This window comes from Lathyrus oleraceus, chromosome 3 (assembly GCF_024323335.1).
Source record: "Lathyrus oleraceus cultivar Zhongwan6 chromosome 3, CAAS_Psat_ZW6_1.0, whole genome shotgun sequence".
In the NCBI taxonomy this organism is placed as follows: Eukaryota; Viridiplantae; Streptophyta; class Magnoliopsida; order Fabales; family Fabaceae; genus Lathyrus; species Lathyrus oleraceus.
This window is the reverse complement of record NC_066581.1, coordinates 85,211,727-85,232,670: the sequence shown is the minus strand read 5'-3', so window position 1 is coordinate 85,232,670 and position 20,944 is coordinate 85,211,727. Positions and strand designations below refer to the sequence as shown.

Genomic DNA, 20,944 nt, shown 5'->3' with positions numbered 1-20,944 from the left:
TATTGATTAGATTAGATTCATAGAATTTCAAAATGATTTAGGAATCCATAGATTTTTAAAAGTAAAACATTTATGTTTCCTTCTTCTAGTGACTAATCCGGTTTCAAAAAGCTCATAATTTACCGCTAATATCCTACGTGTTGAATTTGTTTTGGTCACTTTCTTCCTAACATAGGTCAAAAACCAATCTCTTTCCTATCTATGATTCAGATGCATGCATTCACTCTTCGACTCAATTCTTTTCACGGTAATTTTCCTTACTTTCCTCTCACGGTAATAACTAGTTTATTGTCTTTATGCATACCGGAATATCTCTTCTTTTCCACAGTAACATTTGATTTATTTCTGAATGCTGAATCGAACAAATGGGGGATGAACCCTAATTTTACTTTTATTCTTAAATTTCTATAAATTTCGATACCCCAATTGCGTCTTAGTATTAGATTTCGAGAAAAAAATGGAGAACGATCTCAAAAGCAACGAAACCCCTTTGTTATCTTCCAAAAAAACTTCAAAGCTTCAAACTTTGGGGAATATCATTGTCACTGTTGTTGGAACTGGTGTTTTGGGTTTGCCCTTTGCTTTTCGGATTGCTGGTTGGGTTGCTGGATCACTTGGTGTTGCTATCGTTGGCATTTCAACCTACTATTGCATGCTCCTTCTTGTGGGTTATCTACACTTTTTCTCTATTTTGCTGTAAAGTCTAAATGTTAGGTCATGTACATGTACAGTTTTTTATGCTGAATCCTTTTCTTTTTTTATCTGCTTAAAAAAAATCCTAATTTCACTACTTTCACAAATTCTCTAGTTGTTTTTATTAGGACATGGATAATGGGTTGCTAATTCATTGACTTGGTCCTAATTTGATGATTCCATTGCTAAAAGGACCTGATTTTAAGTTACATTGAACATTTTTTATGTTGCGATTCCTGCCATTCTTATACTGTATTTGGATTCTGTGCATACATTTATTGATCTTGGCTGCCCGATATCAAATCGACAGGGTAGGTGTAATGTGTTATGTGAGCTGAACGATCTCAAATTTACGGCCGAGACCAATTAATGTGTCTAACTTCATGTTCCTTTAAATGTAAGGAGTTCAGATCCAACTTGCTTCTTGTCATTACATTGTTTGATTTTTATTTCATTGATATAGGTCAAGTGCAGAGATAAGTTGGCAGTAGAAGAACCATTAGTGGAGTCAAGGTCATATGGAGACCTGGGTTATAGATGCTTTGGAACCTTGGGTCGGTATTTGACCGAGTTTGTACTTGTGGTAGCACAATGTGCGGGGTCTGTTGCGTATTTGATATTTATTGGGCAAAACCTTGATTCTGTATTCCAAAGAAATGGACCCTCAATTACCACTTACATATTTATGCTAGTACCGGTTGAAATTGGATTGTCATGGATAGGGAGCTTATCATCTTTAGCACCATTTAGCATATTTGCTGACGTGTGCAATATCCTAGCTATGGGAATTGTAGTGAAGGAAGATGCACGACAGGCCTTAGAAGGTGGACTTGCATTTGGGGAAAGGACGGCAATCACATCGAATATTGGCGGATTACCATTTGCAGCAGGCATGGCCGTTTTCTGCTTTGAGGGATTTGGAATGACACTTGCCCTAGAGAATTCTATGCAGGATAAATCTAAATTCCCAAAATTGCTGGCTCAGACTTTTAGTGGAATTACACTTGTATACATTCTTTTTGGGTTATGTGGTTACATGGCTTTTGGTGAAGAAACTAAAGACATTGTGACCCTTAATCTCCCTAGAAATTGGTCATCACTTACTGTACAGGTAGTAAAGACTAAACACATTCATATTTGTATGGAGTTCTTTATATTTCATTGTTTGTCTTCAAATTTGTCGCATTTCTTATTGCTCAATGTTTAACATCTAGCATTTTATATGACAGGTAGGATTATGCCTGGGGCTTATGTTCACATTCCCAATCATGTTACACCCAATAAATGAAATTGTGGAAGGAAAACTCAGAGTCACCCACAGAAACAACAACAATGATTCAACAGAGCCAGGAAAAACTACAATATACATCAGCCGTGCTATTGTGGTGGTTGTTTTGGCCGTCATTGCTTCATTTGTGCCAGAATTCGGCATATTCGCCTCATTTACAGGAAGTACCCTGTGTGCCGCGCTCTCATTTATTTTGCCAGCCACATTTCACCTAAAACTATTTGGCTCTTCTCTACGCATCTGGCAAATAGTCCTAGATTTTATTGTATTAATCAGTGGAATATTTTTCGCAGTTTATGGAACTTACAATACAATTGTCGGAGTTTGATGCATATGTTATATTACTCTTGTTGAAGCATTTAAACAACTCAAATAATGATTTTATGTAGCACAGTTAAACATTATGCAGTAGCATAAGATTTAAATGCATCAATGCCTTTTCCCCCTCATTCTCCTCAGTAGTGATCCCACAAAGTTCTTCTGACTAGATATTTCATTTCGGCTTTGTTAAATTTTCATGAATAAACTTCAGTGTTTGTTCGCTCTTATTTCCTTCAGTTACAGTTACAGGTTCCGTATGTAGAAGGTAGAGAATCCAGGACACAACTAACGTGTGAGTTGAACATGTCCTTTTCTTCAACTACCGATTCATGGTTGTTGTATAGTTGTACATGTTCATCAATCATATCATGGGTAAGAGGTTACTCATACTCTTGCCCAATATGAAACACGTAGCAGATTAGAATTTAGTTTATTATAGCTGAAAATCCAAAAACAAAAAACCAAAGAGCCCCACGTGGAAAGATTTGTTTGGATTTGGAGAATCACGAGGGAACAATATGGGTCTACCTAAGTTCCCTTACACAAATAAAAACATATTATGATGATTGCGCAGTTATCATATTTTTGTGGGGGAGACATAATGGATGCATGACAAGAGCAATAATGGTTTACCCACTCAGAAAGAGGTGGACATCTACGCTACTTTTGGCATGGATCTATCTATCTATCTGTGAAAGAAAATTAAAAACATTGATTCTTATTCTTTTTCATGACAGACAAACAGTAATTTGAAAAAAAATTAAAAAGAAAAGGCCAGAACAATGTTGTAACGTCGGCTACTTTTTTTATGGGTTGATTTATGGACACAACACAAGTTGGGGGTATTCTTAGGATCTATAAAAGATTTGTTCTTGAAAGGAACAAATTTTTCATGTGGGTAGTGTGGCAGGGGTTGCTCTTTTGAATTGTAACCGTGAACACACCATCCATTCAATCACCTATGAAAATGTGTTATTAAGTGGTTCCTATGTATACATATCATTTATTTATAGTTTTTTTCATAAAGTTTAATAAATATTCAATCCCTTCAATATAAAACAATCCAAAAAAAAAAAGTAAATAAGTTCCACTAATAATTATACATCATTATATTTTAAAAACAATTTATATTTTTCAATTCAAAACTCTAATTAAAATTATATTTATATAATTTCATATTTTTTAAAAGTATAATACGTGATAAACTGTACTGTTGCAGAACTGTTAAAGGTTTTTAAGATTGTTGTGGTGTTAGAGATAGTTCACGTAAGGAGGTGATAAACTTTGTATACTGATATTTTTGGATGAAATGAAATTTTCACGGATTGAGGTATTTATAAGAATCTTTTAGGCTTATATCTTAATCTCCACATAGTAATACTCACTTTCTCTTAAGCTCCAACATAGTAATATTCACTCTAAATAGCATGGAATGTGGATAGTCAACTCCCCTATTACTCAGGAGAACATGGTTTTTTCTTTTTGACTTCTTCTCCTGTACCGTTATAGATAGGGACAAATCACCCCAATATTTTCATAGAAGGCGAGTGGTATGAGAAATTGACGCCACAACTAAATGACGAGCGCTCATTCTAATAAATGGGCGGCTAGAAAGTTGACAGGGACCATATTACATCGAATCTCCTTAGAGGACGTCATGTGTCGCCTCTTGTGGGCCTTTTACAAATATACCAATACACAACCTCTCAAGCACGAGGGATTGAAAAGGGCAAAGTGATTTATCTTAATCGCCTATTTTCATTTGGAAGAGTCCCTCAAGTGTACCTAGGATGAGTCCCTCGGGTAAATCTAAGGTGGGGCCCTCATATATACCTAAGGTGAGTCCTTCATGCGTATTTGAGTCGAGTTTAGCAAGTGTGTCATAAGGTAGACTTCTAGGTGTCAAGGGGAAGAATCCTCAAACGCCAACTAAGGAAAATCCTTAAAACTCAATTGAGACACATACAAATAATTAAATGCGAAAAATGAGGATTTAGTCTCAGGAAGTTAAATTGACCTTAATTTCTCACATATGTCAGGAGCGTGAAGAATCTTCGTGACTGTTGAAAACCCTAGAGAGAGATCATTGATTACCACTACGACTAGCCTTCAAACTTCCATAAAAAGGGTTTACCCTTAACCCTTCCACATTTTCGCACATTCTTGTCTCGAAGTACTTTGAAAGCTTTTTATATGATTCCTTAAGACAAAATTTTCCCTTCAATCTTCTCGAGCTCAAGTCCTCAATCCTTATTTGCAGGTACGTGTCCACTTCTCTTTTGTTCTTTTTCCTTTAATGGAGCTTATTAAGGTTTTAAAATGGTAAATAATGGTTGTGTCGTGCCTTCGTATATTTGGGAATTTGGGAGTTGTGAGAGCTCTGGTAGTCCTAATAGTGTATTTATCTTCTTGTTGTTTATTAGGAATTCCTAATAATTAATGGCGAATATAGATGCTAAGCATTTTGGCGTTGAGGAATTTAAGTCCTTGTATTCTAGTGAAGAGATGACCACTGCCTTTTGGTGGAAAATTGGACTTTCTAATATTCGACACAAAGAATATGTTACTTTGGAGTCTTCCTACGAAGAAGAGATGGTAAATATGGCCTCCTTGGATGGCTCGCCTACCCCTTACTTCTATCTACATCTTGTTATTCATGATTTTGGGATTTTAATACCCTTTGGGTTGTTTGAAGTTGACCTCTTGCCAACCGCGAATGTTGTTTCTTCTCAGGTTACACCTAATGTCTAGAGCGTGATAAGAGCGTTTAAAATTACATGTCGGTGATTGGAAGTCTTCCCCATCGTCAGAGTGTTATTTTCTTTCTATGGTACTAAAACCAACACTAAAATTGGTTGGGTGAGTTTAGGTTCCACATAAGGGAGAAAATTGTTTAAGCCCAATTCAAACCCCTAAAAAAACTAGAAGGACAAATTTATGAGGGTTAGAGGGCGAGACAGTGCCTCTATGGTCATGGTCAGAGCGAATTGATCCTCTCGCTTCCCTATGTCATGGACAGGAGAGCCAAAGACAATTATTATCTTTAACTTTGACTACCTCACCCCTGTTGAGAATGAGGTATTTCAAATCTTGGATAAATTCGAAGTCATAAGTTCTTGCACTATGATCATTTTAGATTAAGGAGAAAATGGCAAGATAAATGAATACCTATGTAAGTTTTAGATCATAGAGATCCTCATTTTGAGATTGTTCATTTATTATAACACTCATGTTTTTCTTATATTCTTCTTGTAGAGAAAATGTATTCCACTCCCATGTCTTAAAAGAATGAGCGTCTGACTAGAAATAAAACTGAGCTTTTCAAATGATAAATGACATTAGGAGTCTCTCTAATGGCCTAATGACAAGAGAGGGCAAAAGGCATGCTGAGGACCACGCCCCTAACGATGCTTTCCCCCCTAAGATCCAAAAATAAAGCAGAAGCTCTTCTCCGGTTTCAAAGGGATATCATATAACAATTTTTGAAGAAGGTAAGGTGGCTAAGGGCTTTTAGTCCATAAAAGATGTTTCTCCCTCTCCGCCGTCTTTGTGGAGTAACAAACCTTTGATGTTGTTAAGTTCAAGAGAGTTTGTCTCACCTTTTTTGATGACTTTCTTGTTGATTACAAGGTTATTCATAATATGTCGCCCCTCAATTTGTCAACCTTACCAGAGAATCACTAACTATAGGGCCTTCTGATGGAGTGAGTCCAACGAGAGAAGTATACCCAAGTTATTGGTGAATTGAGGTCTCATATCTCTACAATCAAGGGAATCATAACCTTAGATAGATAGATATAGAGAGAGAGAGAGAGAGAGAGAGAGAGAGAGAGAGAGAGTACCCTGCTAAAAGGGAAAGAGGACTTGAAATCCTTACTCTAAAAGGCATATCTATAGGCACATGATATTGTTGCTTCAAAGAAAATCCTGAACGGGTCTCTTGAAGGGGGCCTCTGAAGAAACTAGAAAGAGAGTTTTCCATACCCAAGGATGGACTAGTGGAAACCTATGATCAGTACTACGAGCAGGAGGAGAATCATGTAGCTTTCCTCTACCCTGGGTTGAATTTGAGACAAACATACTTATTAAAGGTAATCCGTGATGGCCAATTGGTAGATAATGAGAATGTCTCACCTTCTAGGGAGGTAGGAAAGTTTCCTGATGATGGTGCTCGAACTGAGCTCGAGGGAAACATGGTGGTGGAAGAATTTCCCTAGGTAAATGTTGATTGGAGGGCTCCAAAAAGGGTCAATGAGTTTATGTCCTAGTTATTTATGCCCTTTGTGGCTTTTATATTTGTGCCCAAAGAGTTTATCTATAAAAAAATTGACGCCCTTAAGGGTCCTTTTGTACCTTTCACCCCCTGGATCTTAATCAAATGGTGGGATTGTACATTGTTGTTTACTTTTGAGTGAATTCATTTAGAAAATATTTTGAATAGGTTTTGGCAAAGTTGTAGACTTGTAGGAAGAGGATTTCTGCATAAGGGTACAATGTATGTGAGATCGCCTCAAAGGGCCGAAAGTATTTCTCCATGAGGATCCAACATGTGTAATCACCTTAAATGGAAAAATGATTACTCTTTGAGAATTCAACATATATGATCACAACTAACGACGATTCCAATAAGGTTTTCATTCACTATTTAGTTCCTGCAAAAGAAAACAATAATAATTCCAAATTTATATGATAACATGATGCAACTAATTGAAAACAACCACGCCTTATTGTCAACGCAGGGGAAAATAGCTCTCCCCTACAAACAAGGAATGTCACATATTTAACCATACAAACAGAAAATATGGTATCCTGCCTTAAACAAATCAAACTAAACAAAACATGGCTTAACACATGAAATCATTAAAGGTTTTTTATAGGTATCTTCTTCTGCCACCTTCGAACTCTCTTGGGGTAGGTCAAAAATGTCTTCATCCTTGGGAATTACCTCTTGAGGATTATTCTCCAATTTTACGTCTACAACATTCAATCCTTGGGCATCTACGACTTTCAAGATCTTCATTGATCTTGATCAACAATATTGCTAGACATAAAAATCTTGCTTCAAGTTTTTATTATACAATGATTTTTACTCAACCTTATTGGTTCCTGGTCTGAGCATTTTTTCTATGCAAGAATAATTGGACAACTCCCAACTTTATTCTACAACAACCTTTACATGATTCTACCAAAGTCTTCAATGGAGTATAGAGAAAATTTTCACTTGATGGATGTGTATCTCCATATACTATAGACATAAAAGGAATCTTTATATTGGTACACACAACAAAGTTCACAAAAACAACATTATATTTTCTAATGTACCTTAGGACTACCACTCAAACTCAATATTTAGAGTTAAGCAAGACAAAAATGGTTTCTTAGTTCAAGGTTGAAGATTATAGTGGCATATTTGAAAAGTTCACATAAGGGTTAAGGAAGAGGCATGTGACTCAACATCTCTCCCATGGATACTTCATGGTCGCTTGCTTCCTGGTTTGAGCGCCTGTTTTCTAGGTGGGATGCCCTTTCCTCATATATGTTGCTTATGTCCTCCATGATTCGCTCAAAGAATGTGATCATAGGGATGACATGTTTCAATCCATAACGACCAAGAGGAAGTCGTGGAAACCAACCATAGTCCCATAAATAACGGGATATTATCCACTCCCCCATTTTTCTCAGGAGTGGTTGTTATTCCTATGAGGCATATGATTTAGGCCCAATACGACTATAAATATCTCAGTGTTTGACCTGATAGGGACAATCTACTTCTCGCACACAAAACCATATATATGAGTTCCTCACCTCCTACATGAGCTAGCTATAAATCCTATAATAAACATTAAATCTTGCGACAACCTTTAATCACTAGTGATTGTCACGTATTGTACTTTTAACAAGTACAATTAGCTTATATGTGAGGCCCAGTAAAACTGTCATGGGCCACATTCATCGTTACTCATTGTTGCTTTCACCATATTCTCATAAGGATGTTTAAGTAAAGCTCTAAGATCATTGTCAACACCATTTCCAGAGGTTTTATTAGTGGAAGAGAATCCAATTCTTCTCAGAGAAAGTATGCCCGATACGGTTTTACAACAAAAATCATACCTTATAATGTTATCAAAACCCCAGAGAGAGAAAGAGAATCCATAATTACATTCTGGAATGAAGACGCAATTAGTGTTCTTCCCTACAACAATGAACCCATGTTCGTCGCATTTTAGTATGATAATTGAGATGTGAAGCGAGTATTGATCGACCCTGGTAGCTCAACATACGTCTTGTTCTAAAGCATTTTTCTAGAGGCTTAACTCGAACTAATAACATCATAATATTCAAGGGTCCCCTGGTTGACATTTTAAATGAACATGCATATGTAAAATTCCAGATAACGCTTAAAATGATGTTTGGCTCAGAGGAAAACGCCAAGATGATCGAAGCAAATTATCTTGTGGTAGATGCTTTGTCTCCTTACAATGTCATCTTGGGAAGACATTCCCTTAAATTATTAGGGGTAGTTTTATACACTCTTAGTTTAAACATCAAGTACCAGCTACTTGATTGGTGAGTTAGTGTATTTATGAGGGACCATGATATCTCCCATGAATGATATTAGAGAAGCCTAGAAATGAGAAGGGAACATGTCGCCCTGGGAGCTGCCTCTCATCCTAACGCACATGATACCGATGTAGTAGGTTGAGACCCTAAATTAGGGGAATAGAATGAAAGGCTTGTCCAACAGAAGATTTGAAAGAGGTCCAGATTGGTCCTTTGGTCCACTAAGTCACCAAGTTATGTACCCCTCTATCCAAATATGAAGAAGAGGGTTGGTCGTCTTGCTTAGGAGTAACATCGACTTGTTCTCCTGGGAGTCCTTAAATATGTCAGGAATAGATACTAGAGTGGTGTGTCATCATCTCTGTTCAAGCCAGTATCATAAAGGAATCACAAGGTTGGTGAGTAAAAAAGAGAAATTATTGAAGTACATAAGATGATATGTGTTGGTTTCATAACAAATGTAAAGTACCCATCTTGGACGACTAACTTAGTATTTGTAAGGAAAACATCAAACAAATGGCACATATATGTTGAGTTCACTAACCTTAACGTTGCATGTCCCAAAGATATGTACTCTCTACCCAATATAGACTGCTTGATTGACATATCTTCAAACTATAACATGTTGAGTTTTATGGACCTCTACTTCAGATACAACTAAATTAAGATGGGCCACGTCGATGCGCCCAAGACAACATTCATGTTAAGAAACAAAATTGCATATTTGCCTCTATAGGTTTCACCCATATGTTTCATTCACTTGTTACTTTCATCAAAGAAATAACTATTTAAATCAAGGATGAAGAATGAGTATTATGAAGCTTTTAGTCAAATCAAGAAGAAATTATGATTCAAATCATTTTATTTTGAGCAAAGCCCAAATACGACTTCAAAATGATAGTTAGTGTATTTAGGAGGGACCGGGATATCTCCCATGAATAATATCAGAGCAGCCTATAAATGAGAAGGTAACCTGTCACCCTGGGCGCCAGCTCTCATCCTGACGCACATGATACCAATGTAGTAGGTTGAGACCCTATATTAGGGGCATATAATGAAAGGCCTGTCCAACAGAAGATTTGAAAGACGTCTAGATTGGTCCTTTGGTCCACTAAGTCACCAAGCTAGGCACCTCTCTATCCAAATATGAAGAAGAGGGTTGGTCGCCTTGCTTAGGAGGAACATTGACTTGTTCTCTCGGGAGTCCTCAAATATGTCAGGAATAGATACTAGAGTGGTGTGTCATCATCTCTGGTCAAGCCAGTATAAAAAAGGAATCACAAGGTTGGTAAGTAAAAAAGAGAAATTATTGATGAAGAAGTACATAAGATGACATGTGTCAGTTTCATAATAAATGTAAAGTACCCATCTTGGATGACTAACTTCGTATTGTTAAGGAAGGCATCAAACAAATGGCACATATGCGTTGAGTTCACTGACCTTAACGTTGCATGTCCCAAAGATTTGTACTCTCTACCCAATATAGACCACTTGATTGACATGTCTTCAAACTACAACATGTTGAGTTTTATGGACCTCTACTTCGGATACAACTAAATTAAGATGGGTCACGTCGATGCGCCCAAGACAACATTCATGTCAAGAAACAAATTTGCACCTTTATCTCTATAGGTTTCACCCATATGTTTCATTCACTTGTTACTTTCATCAAAGAAACAACCATTTAAATCAAGGATGAAAATTGAGTATTATGAAGCTTTGATTCAAATCAAGAAGAAATTATGATTCAAATCATTTTGAGCAAAGCCCAAATATGGATTCAAAAGGACAGTTGGTTCAAATAAATTTTTACACTTGATTCAGATCACATGAGGTTGTGATTTGAATCACATGTTTATTTTGTGATTTAAATCAAATGGTCTAGAGACAATCCCCAAATTCCTCACAGCTTATGATCCAAATCATATTTTACTCTTGATTCAAATGAAGTAATTGAAAATCTAAATTTAAGAGTTATAACTTGTGATTCAAGCAACATCTATTGAAACGACAAAGTAGCAACTTGCTAGGCTAAAAAAGGAACAATATCATGGATCAAAACCAACTCTTATTCAATTGAGCAAAAAGGGTTCTTAGTGGTACAAATTACGATAACCGAAGCGATTTCAATACAAATAAAATATTAATACCGTTCAAGCACACAAATAATAAATGAGAGACAAATTACAAATATACAAATAGAATAATACAACTATATTCAAATTGACAAAAACATCAAAATACAAAAGCGATACAGATGCACTTTCACTCCCAATCCCCCATATTCTATGAGAAAGACATACTATACTCTTAGGATAACCCAAACTCATGACATGAATACTATATACTTTATATTGTCAGGATAGCCTAAACTCATGACATGAATACTATATACTTTATATTGTCAGGATAGCCCAAACTCATGACATGAATACTATATACTTTCAACATATCCATTGTCCAAACACCCTTAAAGACTCATTCAAAACCATAAATAAATCCTGATCACTTTTAATGATTTTCTATATTGTAATTTTCCATTTTCACTACAAATATTAGATGAAACGTTATAAGTTTAAATCATTTTTTTTAAATAACCACTATTTTCAATATTAATACCAAAATGACCATTTTTTCGAAAAAAATACCAAAATAACCACTATTTTTAACTGATGCGCCAGTTGAACTGGCGCATCCAATTCAAGTACATAGGAGGCGCCAAGGCCTTAGGCGCATGCATGTAAAACCAATGCATGTAGGCGCCACATGCATTGGTGCATGCATGCCTTGGTGCCACATGCATTGGCGCATGCATACACTACATAGTGTATGCGCCAATGCATGTGGCGCATGCACCTTTTAATTTTTTTTTAATTTAAATTTAAATTTTACAAATAAAAAAAATACTAAAAATAAAAATTATATTTATATTATAATAAAAAATGACACGGAATTAACAAGAAATTCAATGACCCACTCGATTGAAACGCCCCCTTGTTCCACATCCAAGTGTGTTAGTTTGTCTTCGAGGTCTCCCACGATTTTCCTGAGGTGTTTGGGGTCTTTGAGTGCCGATATGATCCAATGGTGGCTGTTGTGAAGGTTCGGTGGAAGATCCATCGATATTTGATAGATGTCTCATCATTTGTTCTCAATAGCTAGGGGGTTCTCGCCAACGACGTTTCCGTAATTGAGTTCAGTGCCTATGTTCTCGTAGTTGGGTCGTTGTGGTTGTGTGAATTTTGGACGGTATGGTTGCCCAAATTGGGACATTGAATTGGTTTGGAAACGAATAAATGGTTCCTAGGGTGTACTAAAATCAAACAATGATTGAGTGTTGTGGCGATGAGATGTTTGAGTGGTTATTGGTGGGGGCTACGATGGCGTGAATGGTATGAATCATCCAGGATATAGATAATTGTGGTGGCTGTCTATGGTTGTTGGTGGCTAGGGTTTTATTCTTGGTTTTGAGGTTGGGTGTGTGACATGAATGGGTTGCGAGGTTAGGTGTTTGGTTGTTGGGTGTATGTGGTAGGGTGATGGTGTGGGGTTGGTCGTTGGGTTTGGGTGGTTTGACATTGTTCTTGGACTGGGACTTGTTGTTGGGCGTATGATGACGAAGCTAGTTGGTGTGGATCAATCAAATACCTTGGATCAAACATAAATTGTGGCGTTGTAACCGAGCTAAACCATGTCATATATCGTTGAGTTAGTCTAACACCCTGTATGACTGGTTCGTTTAAGATATGTTATCGTCGATTCCTCCAATGACGACACATCTCTTTTGCGAAGTCCCTCCAGTTGGAATAATCCCATTGGGCATCGACTCTTTGCTGATGCCAATCTCCCAATCACGTCGGAGGTTCTGGAATTTATTGTTGCATGCCGAACTACAGTTTTACTCGGTCACTCTAGTGCATCTCCACAGTAGTGAACCGGATAACTGGTGTTTTTGTTGTCCAAACTGCATCATCATCATGGTTAACCTGATGATCAAGACCTAGGTATGGCCTTTAGATAAACTGTACAAGAATATGACCTGATTAGATGATAAATAATTTGATAATTATATTTTAATCAAAATAGAGTTGTGTTGGAGTATTACATCGTCTGGTCCAATGTGGTCCAAAAGATTGCGATGAACTACTACAACGTGTTTCAGACACCTGTTGCAGTTCATCCCTTTAACTGACCACCTAAATAAAAAACATTTGAAAAAATATTAGTTAGAGTTAGTCGTAATATAAAGTCTAATAATTAGATGCTTCTCGTTTTAAACTTACTTTGTTGCGAAGGGGAATATGAATGGTTTCTCGTTTACCGGGGCGAGTGACAACATTCTTGACCAACCTCATGCTTGTAATAAATATGCGCATGAATAAAACGTACAAGTTTTTTTTTTGCATTTTTACACAATGCACTATATAGATGGTCCAAAACAGTTGAACCCCAACTATATGTGCTTACCTTATTTATGTTTTGTAACAACAGTAAATACATAATATTTACCTTATTATCTGTACTTTTGGGAAATAAAAAATTACCGAATAGAATCATAATATAACACCGAACTTTAATTATTTTTTCAAACTCGATAGATTCTTCAGTCAATGTTATACTCGCATATTATTGTTTGAGATATTTTAAGTTAATACCTTGACCATAAGTCTGACCCAACAATTTATTGCAAATAGAGTTATCCTGGTTAACTCTACCATTTACGATCTTACCATTGATATATAAACCCAACAACATGTAAACGTCCTCAAGTGTGACAGTACACTCACCGAAAGGAAGGTGAAATGTGTGGGTCTCGGGTCTCCATCTCTCCAACAAAGCAAGCATAAATTTATAGTCAACCGAGTACGAGACTATGCTGAGGAGATTACCAAAACCGCATCCTCGAGTATATGGTTCTATCAAAGGATCGTGGGATACATATTCATGTACACGACATCGAAATCCTTTTGGGTCCTAATAAAACATAAGTAAGAAATAAAATAAGAAGAAAAAATATACAATAAAAACTAAATAAGAAATAAATACGAAATAAGTAAGAAGAAGTAATAACATACAAATGTCGAGATATTGTTGATTGTTCCTCGATGTTCATCACCCATAATCAATAGAGACATAATGCTGCAGAGATTGAGTGTTGCAAAGGTTGAGTATGGTAAAGATGGAGTGTTACAGAGGTTGATTGTTATTGTTGCAGATGTGTTGAGTCTTGTAAGTAGTTGCCCTATTTATAGATGAGATAATGTTGCAACATATGAATAGCTCTGAAGCATGTGAAACATGGGATATGGAGCATGCATGTGAGATAGGTGTAGGCGCCTAAGGGTAGGGTGCATGCTTTGTGTGATCCATGCATGGTCACATGTGCTAAGGCTAATGGCATATGCATTCCTTTTTATGCATGCAAGGAAGAGGCGCATAAGGCTAAGGCACATGCTTTGATTTGTGCGCCATTGGAAATGGCGTCTGCCTTGGATTATTAAGGTAGAAATATATTCTTTGCAGGCACATGCTTGTAGTGTTAGGGCAGAGATTCTTAAGGCAGAGATTCCTTGGAGGTGCATGTTTTGCATTGTCTTATTTTTGTATGGATTCCTTGTATTGCATTGTTTTGTCTTTGCAGATTAATTGCATGATCAATACATACACCGTCTCCCCTATTTAACTGCATACAAATAACAAATCAATGCATTCACCATCAGTACACCATCAGTACCCATACAGATTATTAGAAACACAAAACTTACATTTAAAAATGTCTTCCTTACCACATTACATGATTAGTGCCCATACCGAAGGTGAAATATTTGAGCATCAGTTATTCGGTTTTTATTTTTGCAACACAGAAGTAACTCGATTTACAATAAATCGACAATCAAATTTTTCACATATGAAATAAAGAATAGAAAAGAAGCTGTAGTGTGGTCCTGTAGGCCAAATCATATATAAAAATCCGGTGTGGTTTGCAGAAAACCAGGTAAAGTTTTATCAATTGAAGATTCAAGATGATGACGATGTTCATCATATGTTTATCAATCATGAACAATCTGTATACAACGATATAGAGTTATATATATTACCACAACAACAACAACAAGTGTCTCAGTTTATTGATTAGTCACAAGTGTTTTGTGAAACTGATGACGACGAACAAGTTGAGGTCAATGTCATAGATGAGGAGGAAGAAGAAGAAACCGAGTTATTGGTTGATTCAATGGTGAATGATGAAGAAGAAGATGAGCCATTACCAGCTAGTCATGTATATTGTCCACCTCAACAGATGACAAGCTTGGATTTGGGTGCCGATGAACCTTCATCAGATATATTTTACAATCCTTATGTGCAAATTCAAGTATCATTGAAAGAATGAGACACATTTCACACAAAAGAAGATTGTATAAAAGATATTAAAAAGTATCACATGGATCTATAAGCTAATTACAGAGTTGTTCGAACGAATGCAATGAGGTACAAGATTTATTGTCGAAATGAGTGTTGCCTTTTCAGGTTGTCAGCTTCGTACCGAAAAAGGAGTGATTCTTGGGAGATTGGATCCATGGGTCCAGTTCACACATGCATGCTCACGAACCCAATGCAATAGCATCAGAAACTTAGCTCTCAGTTAATATGCGATTAAATTTTGTCTATCATTAGCTACAATCCGTCGTTAAAGATGAGTACAATAATCTTGCATATTGTAGCACAATACAACTATACTCCATCATACAAGAAGGCTTGGATAGCTAGGACAAAGGCGATTGAAAAAATGTATGATAATTGGGAGGAGTCTTACAAACAACTTCCAAATTACTTGGTGGCTCTCAAACAATATGCTTAAGGGACTATTGTCAAGTTGGAAACATTGTCGGCGTATACCCTAGACGAGACTTATGCTATTGGAAATGGAATATTCCACCGTCTCTTCTGGGTGTATCAACCATGCATCAAAAATTTTGCTTTCTGTAAACATGTTATACAAATTGATGGTACATGGTTGTACGAGAAATATAAAGGAACGCTACTGATGGCAGTGACACAAGATGACAATAATAACATTTTTCCAATCGCCTTTGCCTTAGTTGAAGGGGAGACTACTAAGGGATGGAGTTTCTTCCTAAAAAATCTTCGATTGCACGTTGCTCTTCAACTTAACTTATGTTTGATCTCTGACCGACATCCTTCAATAATGAGTGCATACAAAAACATTTATAATGGCTGGCAGGATCCTTCGTTGATGCATGTCTTCTGCATTAGACATATTGGTTAAAACTTTATGCGGGAGATCAAAGACAAAATGTTGTGGAAGAAGGTTGTCAATGCAAGTTATGTATTAACAGAACCTTCTTTCAAACTGTCATACCCCAAAATTTGCCCATTTAATATTTCAAGACATTTTTCAGGGCACTCCGACTCATTTTTATGACACTGATCTTAAAGGGACAAAGGCCCAGCTCACGAATGACCCAAACTGGCCTGTTCGCTACACGCTCGCCTAGTGATAACATGAAATTATATTTTAGGACTTAATTCAATTAAATTTTATCATTATTTATTTCAGTTCACTTTATGTTGTTAGATATTACGCGGTATTTTCTTCCTATTTGTCTCAGGTGGCTTATTTGGAAGCACAAGTAAAAATGGAGGAAAAGAGGTGCAAAAAGGAGAGAAAAAGAACCAAATGCCAAAGCCCAGCCCAAAGCGCAAGACACAAATGCTGTGCCTGTGACGGACGTCACAGAGGGCGTGACGAGCGTCACGCAAAACAGCCTTGTGACGAACGTCACACATGGTGTGACGAACGTCACACCATCCCCCTACTTTTTGGGCGCAAGTAACGCCTCAGAGACTTGAAGAGACGTTGAGGAGTGTTGGGCCCTATATCCACGCCATGCAATTAGCCACGTTGAAGACCTTTCGGCAGCAGGCAGTTACTTAATGACACCAATATAAATAGCCACTTTGAAAACCTAAAGTGGCCCGGAAGCTTTTCCACATTTTTCCTTTGCCGTTTTCGCTTTTGCATATTTTCTTTTCCATCAGCTTAGGCATTGTTTTTCCTACGAGTTCTACACTATTTCCCTTGCAATTTCCTATTTCCTTTTTAGCATTTAGTTAATTCTTTTCGCACAATAGTTTCTACAACGGAAACTATTGTGTACCTTTTTACCGGATCTAACCTTACGTTAGGATCTAGTTTATTTCTTTCGTTTTAATTTGTTGTTTAGTTGAAGAATCCAAGAACAAATCCTACCGGCTTGTGGTGGAGTGTTCAGGACTACTGTTTAACTTATTCCGAGTAACCCTAAAGGAAACCCTGAAGGAAAAGCCGGCGGCACCGCTCAACTCAATCCGGCTCGCCAACTCAAGGTTGCAATTCGATTGCAAACAGGTTTGCATTACTATTATCGCTTCATTTTCTTAATTTGCATGTGATATCGCTTTATGTTCTTAACTTGCATGTGATATCATAATTGAATTCATAAACATATTTGAGGTTTTGCATGTGAGTTTAAGTATGCCAGCCTATCCTGAATGTTTGACCATATTATTTCTGTAATTGAATACCATAAGACTTGCCGCATGCCGAGATTATACTGTTCTGAAATTCAAAACCCGCAGCCGCTCGCTAGCACATCGCTAAGCGAGCCCGTAGCGAATATTCGCTAGGCCTTCGCTAGGCGAGGCAGAGGCGAACGGGACAGTAGCTTATATTTCGTTTGTTCTGTGCTATGCTTCTCTGATCTGTTCCCTTATCATCATACATTATTTTGCATGACATTTTTGCTGTTGTATTTCTTTTGCGGTGTAATCCTCGATTGCACCCTGATTTGGTATGCTAACCCGTTTGCTGAATTTTGCAAAGGTTCACACCCCAGGAAAGGATTGCTGTTTAGGTCTTCCACTTTATTTGTGGGATACCCTTGTGAAGAGCTGCCCTAAATTGCTTAATTAATTTTAATGTATTAATTTTAATGTATTATTTTTAATGTATTGATTTTAATATGGACCTAATTACTTAATCGACCACGGCTATCTAATTAATTGTAAAGCTTTGCCTTTTGAACATGTGATCTTGGACCTCTCTTGGTTACCCCACGATTTCGGTATTACGGTATAATGGTCATGTCCCGCGAATGTGGGGATACACTTAGCAATGGCCCTTCGATTAAATCATCATAAAATAAATCATGGTCCCTCGGATGTTGCCTTCGAAAATACAATTTTGTCCCTCGATGACCTTTCGGTGTAGCCTACGGTTAAATGATGATCGTCCCTTCGAATGCTAAGGTATCCTTACAACTGTTGCCTTCAATGACCTATCGATGACCCTACGGTGACCCTTAAACATCCAAAGGGTAAGATTACTTACTTCTCAATAGTAAGGACAGTTTTACCCTCATAAGGATAGGAAATGCCCATAACGACCTCAGGAAGGTATAACTCTCAATTACTGGATCATAACCTAAAACATTTTCCACCCCTCACACTTTACACTTTACAAATCCTAGAAAATCACCACTTGGTATACATTCATACTAGAATCATTACCGAGTTATATTTTTCTAAACCATTTTCAAAATCAAACGAGATAAACACTTTGTATACATTCATACGAGAATCATTACAAAGTTAAACTCTCTTTTCAAAACATTTTAAACAATTCACCAACACTTTTCAGACAAAAATATAAGTGATCCAGCAATTAAGAGCCCATGGATAACCATGGATACAAAGGGTGCTAACACCTTCCCTTTGTATAATGTACCTCCCGAACCCAAAATCTATTGAGGTCTTTCCTGTTCTTTTCCACCTTTCCTTATTGGATAAAAGAAAAGTCGGTGGCGACTCTTGCTATCCGCGACATTGCGATAAAAAGCAAAATACCCCAAGTCAGTTCACCGTATGACAGAACTGGCGACTCTGCTGGGGACTAACAAAGAGAGGTCACCTTAAAAAAATCATTTATGTTTTCAAATTGTTTCTTCTTTTAAGGGTATTGTTGAGTGAAAGATCCTACACCCGGATCTAGTGTACCTTAGGTAAGTAGCAATAGATCATCGCGACTATCCGGCGTATACTGGAATGGTTTAAATGATGGCTACGGTTAATGTGACACTTTGGATGTCCTGATGTTCCTCATGTTTACTTGAGGAAAAATTTGGCTTTCGCGTGGTGTCATCAAAGCATTAACCAGACCTTTAGAACCCTAATTGACTCATCCTAGCCATTAGAAAGTAGTGAGCTAACTGACTTCGGTTTCGACCGGGGCTTGGTTGAGACTCGATACTACACTCTTTGAGATTGGACTTTAGGGAAGCTTCGGTCAACCACTTGGTGTTGCACTGAAGTGGACTTAAAGAAAGGTCAATGATTTGAGATCCTTCTAGAACCCGGTTACTATTCTAGGACAGGTTGAACCAACTAAACTCCAGTGGGGAGGGTACTTACCTATGGAACTCATGCAAGCCTTAAAACCTAGGAATGATGGTTGTGTGACTTGCTTGTGCTTGTTATTTATTTAACCTCATAACATCATAACATCTTAACATCATAACATCATGACATCATAACATTGTACTAACCATTCCAGGGACTTAGGGATTTAACTTTGCTCTGTTTTGTATAAAAAAAAAAAAAAAAAAAAAAAAAAAAAAGTCTCCTTTTTTTTGGTAGTCTATACAAAGTTAAATTCCAAAAGTCCTTGAAAACATTTCATACATTGCATAACACAACATAACATTGCATAACAGGTACTCTAAAGGGATCAATGTTCTCACGGTTTTCCTCCAAACAGAAAAATGGACCTCGAACAAATTGTCAGAGATCTCCAGGCTCAGAATGCTCAACTCCAGAAGATGATCTTGAACTTATCCAGGGGGCAGAAGGAACTGAAGGCTCTTTTGCTCGAGAAGAAAAAAGACAAGAAACCTGTGAGTCACATTAACCCGGGAAGAAGGCAGTTTACGAGGATCAATATGACTTTAGCACAAGCACTGCAGGGTATGCTAAAAGCAAATTTAATTACCCTCAGAGATCCTCCTGCAAAACCCAACACCACTTCTCCTCGTTATAATCCCAATGCCAGGTGTGCCTATCACTCCGATAGCCCCGGGCATGATACAAACGATTGTTGGTCGTTGAAGAATAAGATTCAGGATATGATCGACGCTGGAGAATTTGAATTTGATCCTCCGGGGACTCCTAATGACATCACTGCCCCTCTGCCTAATCATGACGAGACTGTCAATGCTGTAGAAGATGCTGATAACGAGTGTGACCTGGATAGCTGGATTTTCCCAACAATTGGTGACGGACTCAATAATTGGAAGGCTGAAGACACTATCCCGATTTCCTTTAGTCAGGAGTAATTGTTATTGCTATCTTAGTATTTCAAAAGCATTGTGTCTATACCCGGGGCATAATAGCTAATTTTAAGGGTTTGTCATAAGCATATTCATATTCAATAAATCAATGGACTTTTTGCATTCAAATATTGCGCTCTTTATCTTTCCTGTCATTTTTCAAACAAGCTATGTTTTCTTGCACACACTCACGTAACAATTTACCGATCCATATCCACTCTGGATCCTGTTGATAATAGTTCTGCTACTGTTCGTTATGACTTTGAAAATCCGATCTACCAAGCCGAGGATGGAAGTGAGGAAGATTGTGAAGTCCCTGGAGAACTTGCCAGACTGGTACTACAAAAGACTATACAGCCGCATGAGGAATCAATTGAAATTGTAAATCTGGGTACTGAAATAAACAAGAGAGAAGTCAGAAGTTTCTTGGGGCACTCGAATTACATTGCCCGATTCATTCCACACTTGACTGCTACCTGTAAACCCATCTTCAAATTACTAAAAAAGAAAAATCAAGAGATGGTATGGAATGATGAATGACAAAATCAAGAAATATCTCCAAGAACCTCCAATTCTAATGCTACCAGTTGAAGGAAGACCTCTAATCATGTATTTGACCGTGTTAGAAAATTCAATAGGGTGTGCTGGGGCAACATGACGAGTCTGGTCGAAAAGAGCATGCCATACACTGCCTTAGCAA

The 20,944-nt window shown here is 37.3% G+C and overlaps 1 protein-coding gene across 2 annotated transcripts; it reads left to right on the top strand.

Annotated features, from left to right (window-relative positions):
• The first annotated feature begins 24 nt into the window (after window positions 1-24).
• On the top strand, window positions 25-2,430 carry LOC127125486 (amino acid transporter ANT1). Of its 2 annotated transcripts, none has more exons than XM_051054272.1 (3): window positions 25-247; window positions 1,157-1,804; window positions 1,923-2,430. In XM_051054272.1, the coding sequence occupies exons 1-3, from the start codon at window positions 215-217 to the stop codon at window positions 2,307-2,309; spliced, it is 1,068 nt and encodes a 355-aa protein (XP_050910229.1). In that variant the 5' UTR covers window positions 25-214; the 3' UTR covers window positions 2,310-2,430. The 2 variants fall into 2 exon arrangements, with proteins under 2 accessions (XP_050910229.1, XP_050910228.1); XM_051054271.1 differs by lacking the exon at window positions 25-247 and adding an exon at window positions 279-664.
• Window positions 2,431-20,944: the final 18,514 nt, after the last annotated feature.

Bases quoted from the DNA above. Each gene is read 5' to 3' on its own strand.
- LOC127125486 (XM_051054271.1), top strand. From the start codon at position 458: ATGGAGAACGATCTCAAAAGCAACGAAACCCCTTTGTTATCTTCCAAA. The intron at 665-1,156 runs GTGGGTTATCTA...TCATTGATATAG, and splicing joins ACTATTGCATGCTCCTTCTT to GTCAAGTGCAGAGATAAGTT. The intron at 1,805-1,922 runs GTAGTAAAGACT...TTTATATGACAG, and splicing joins GGTCATCACTTACTGTACAG to GTAGGATTATGCCTGGGGCT.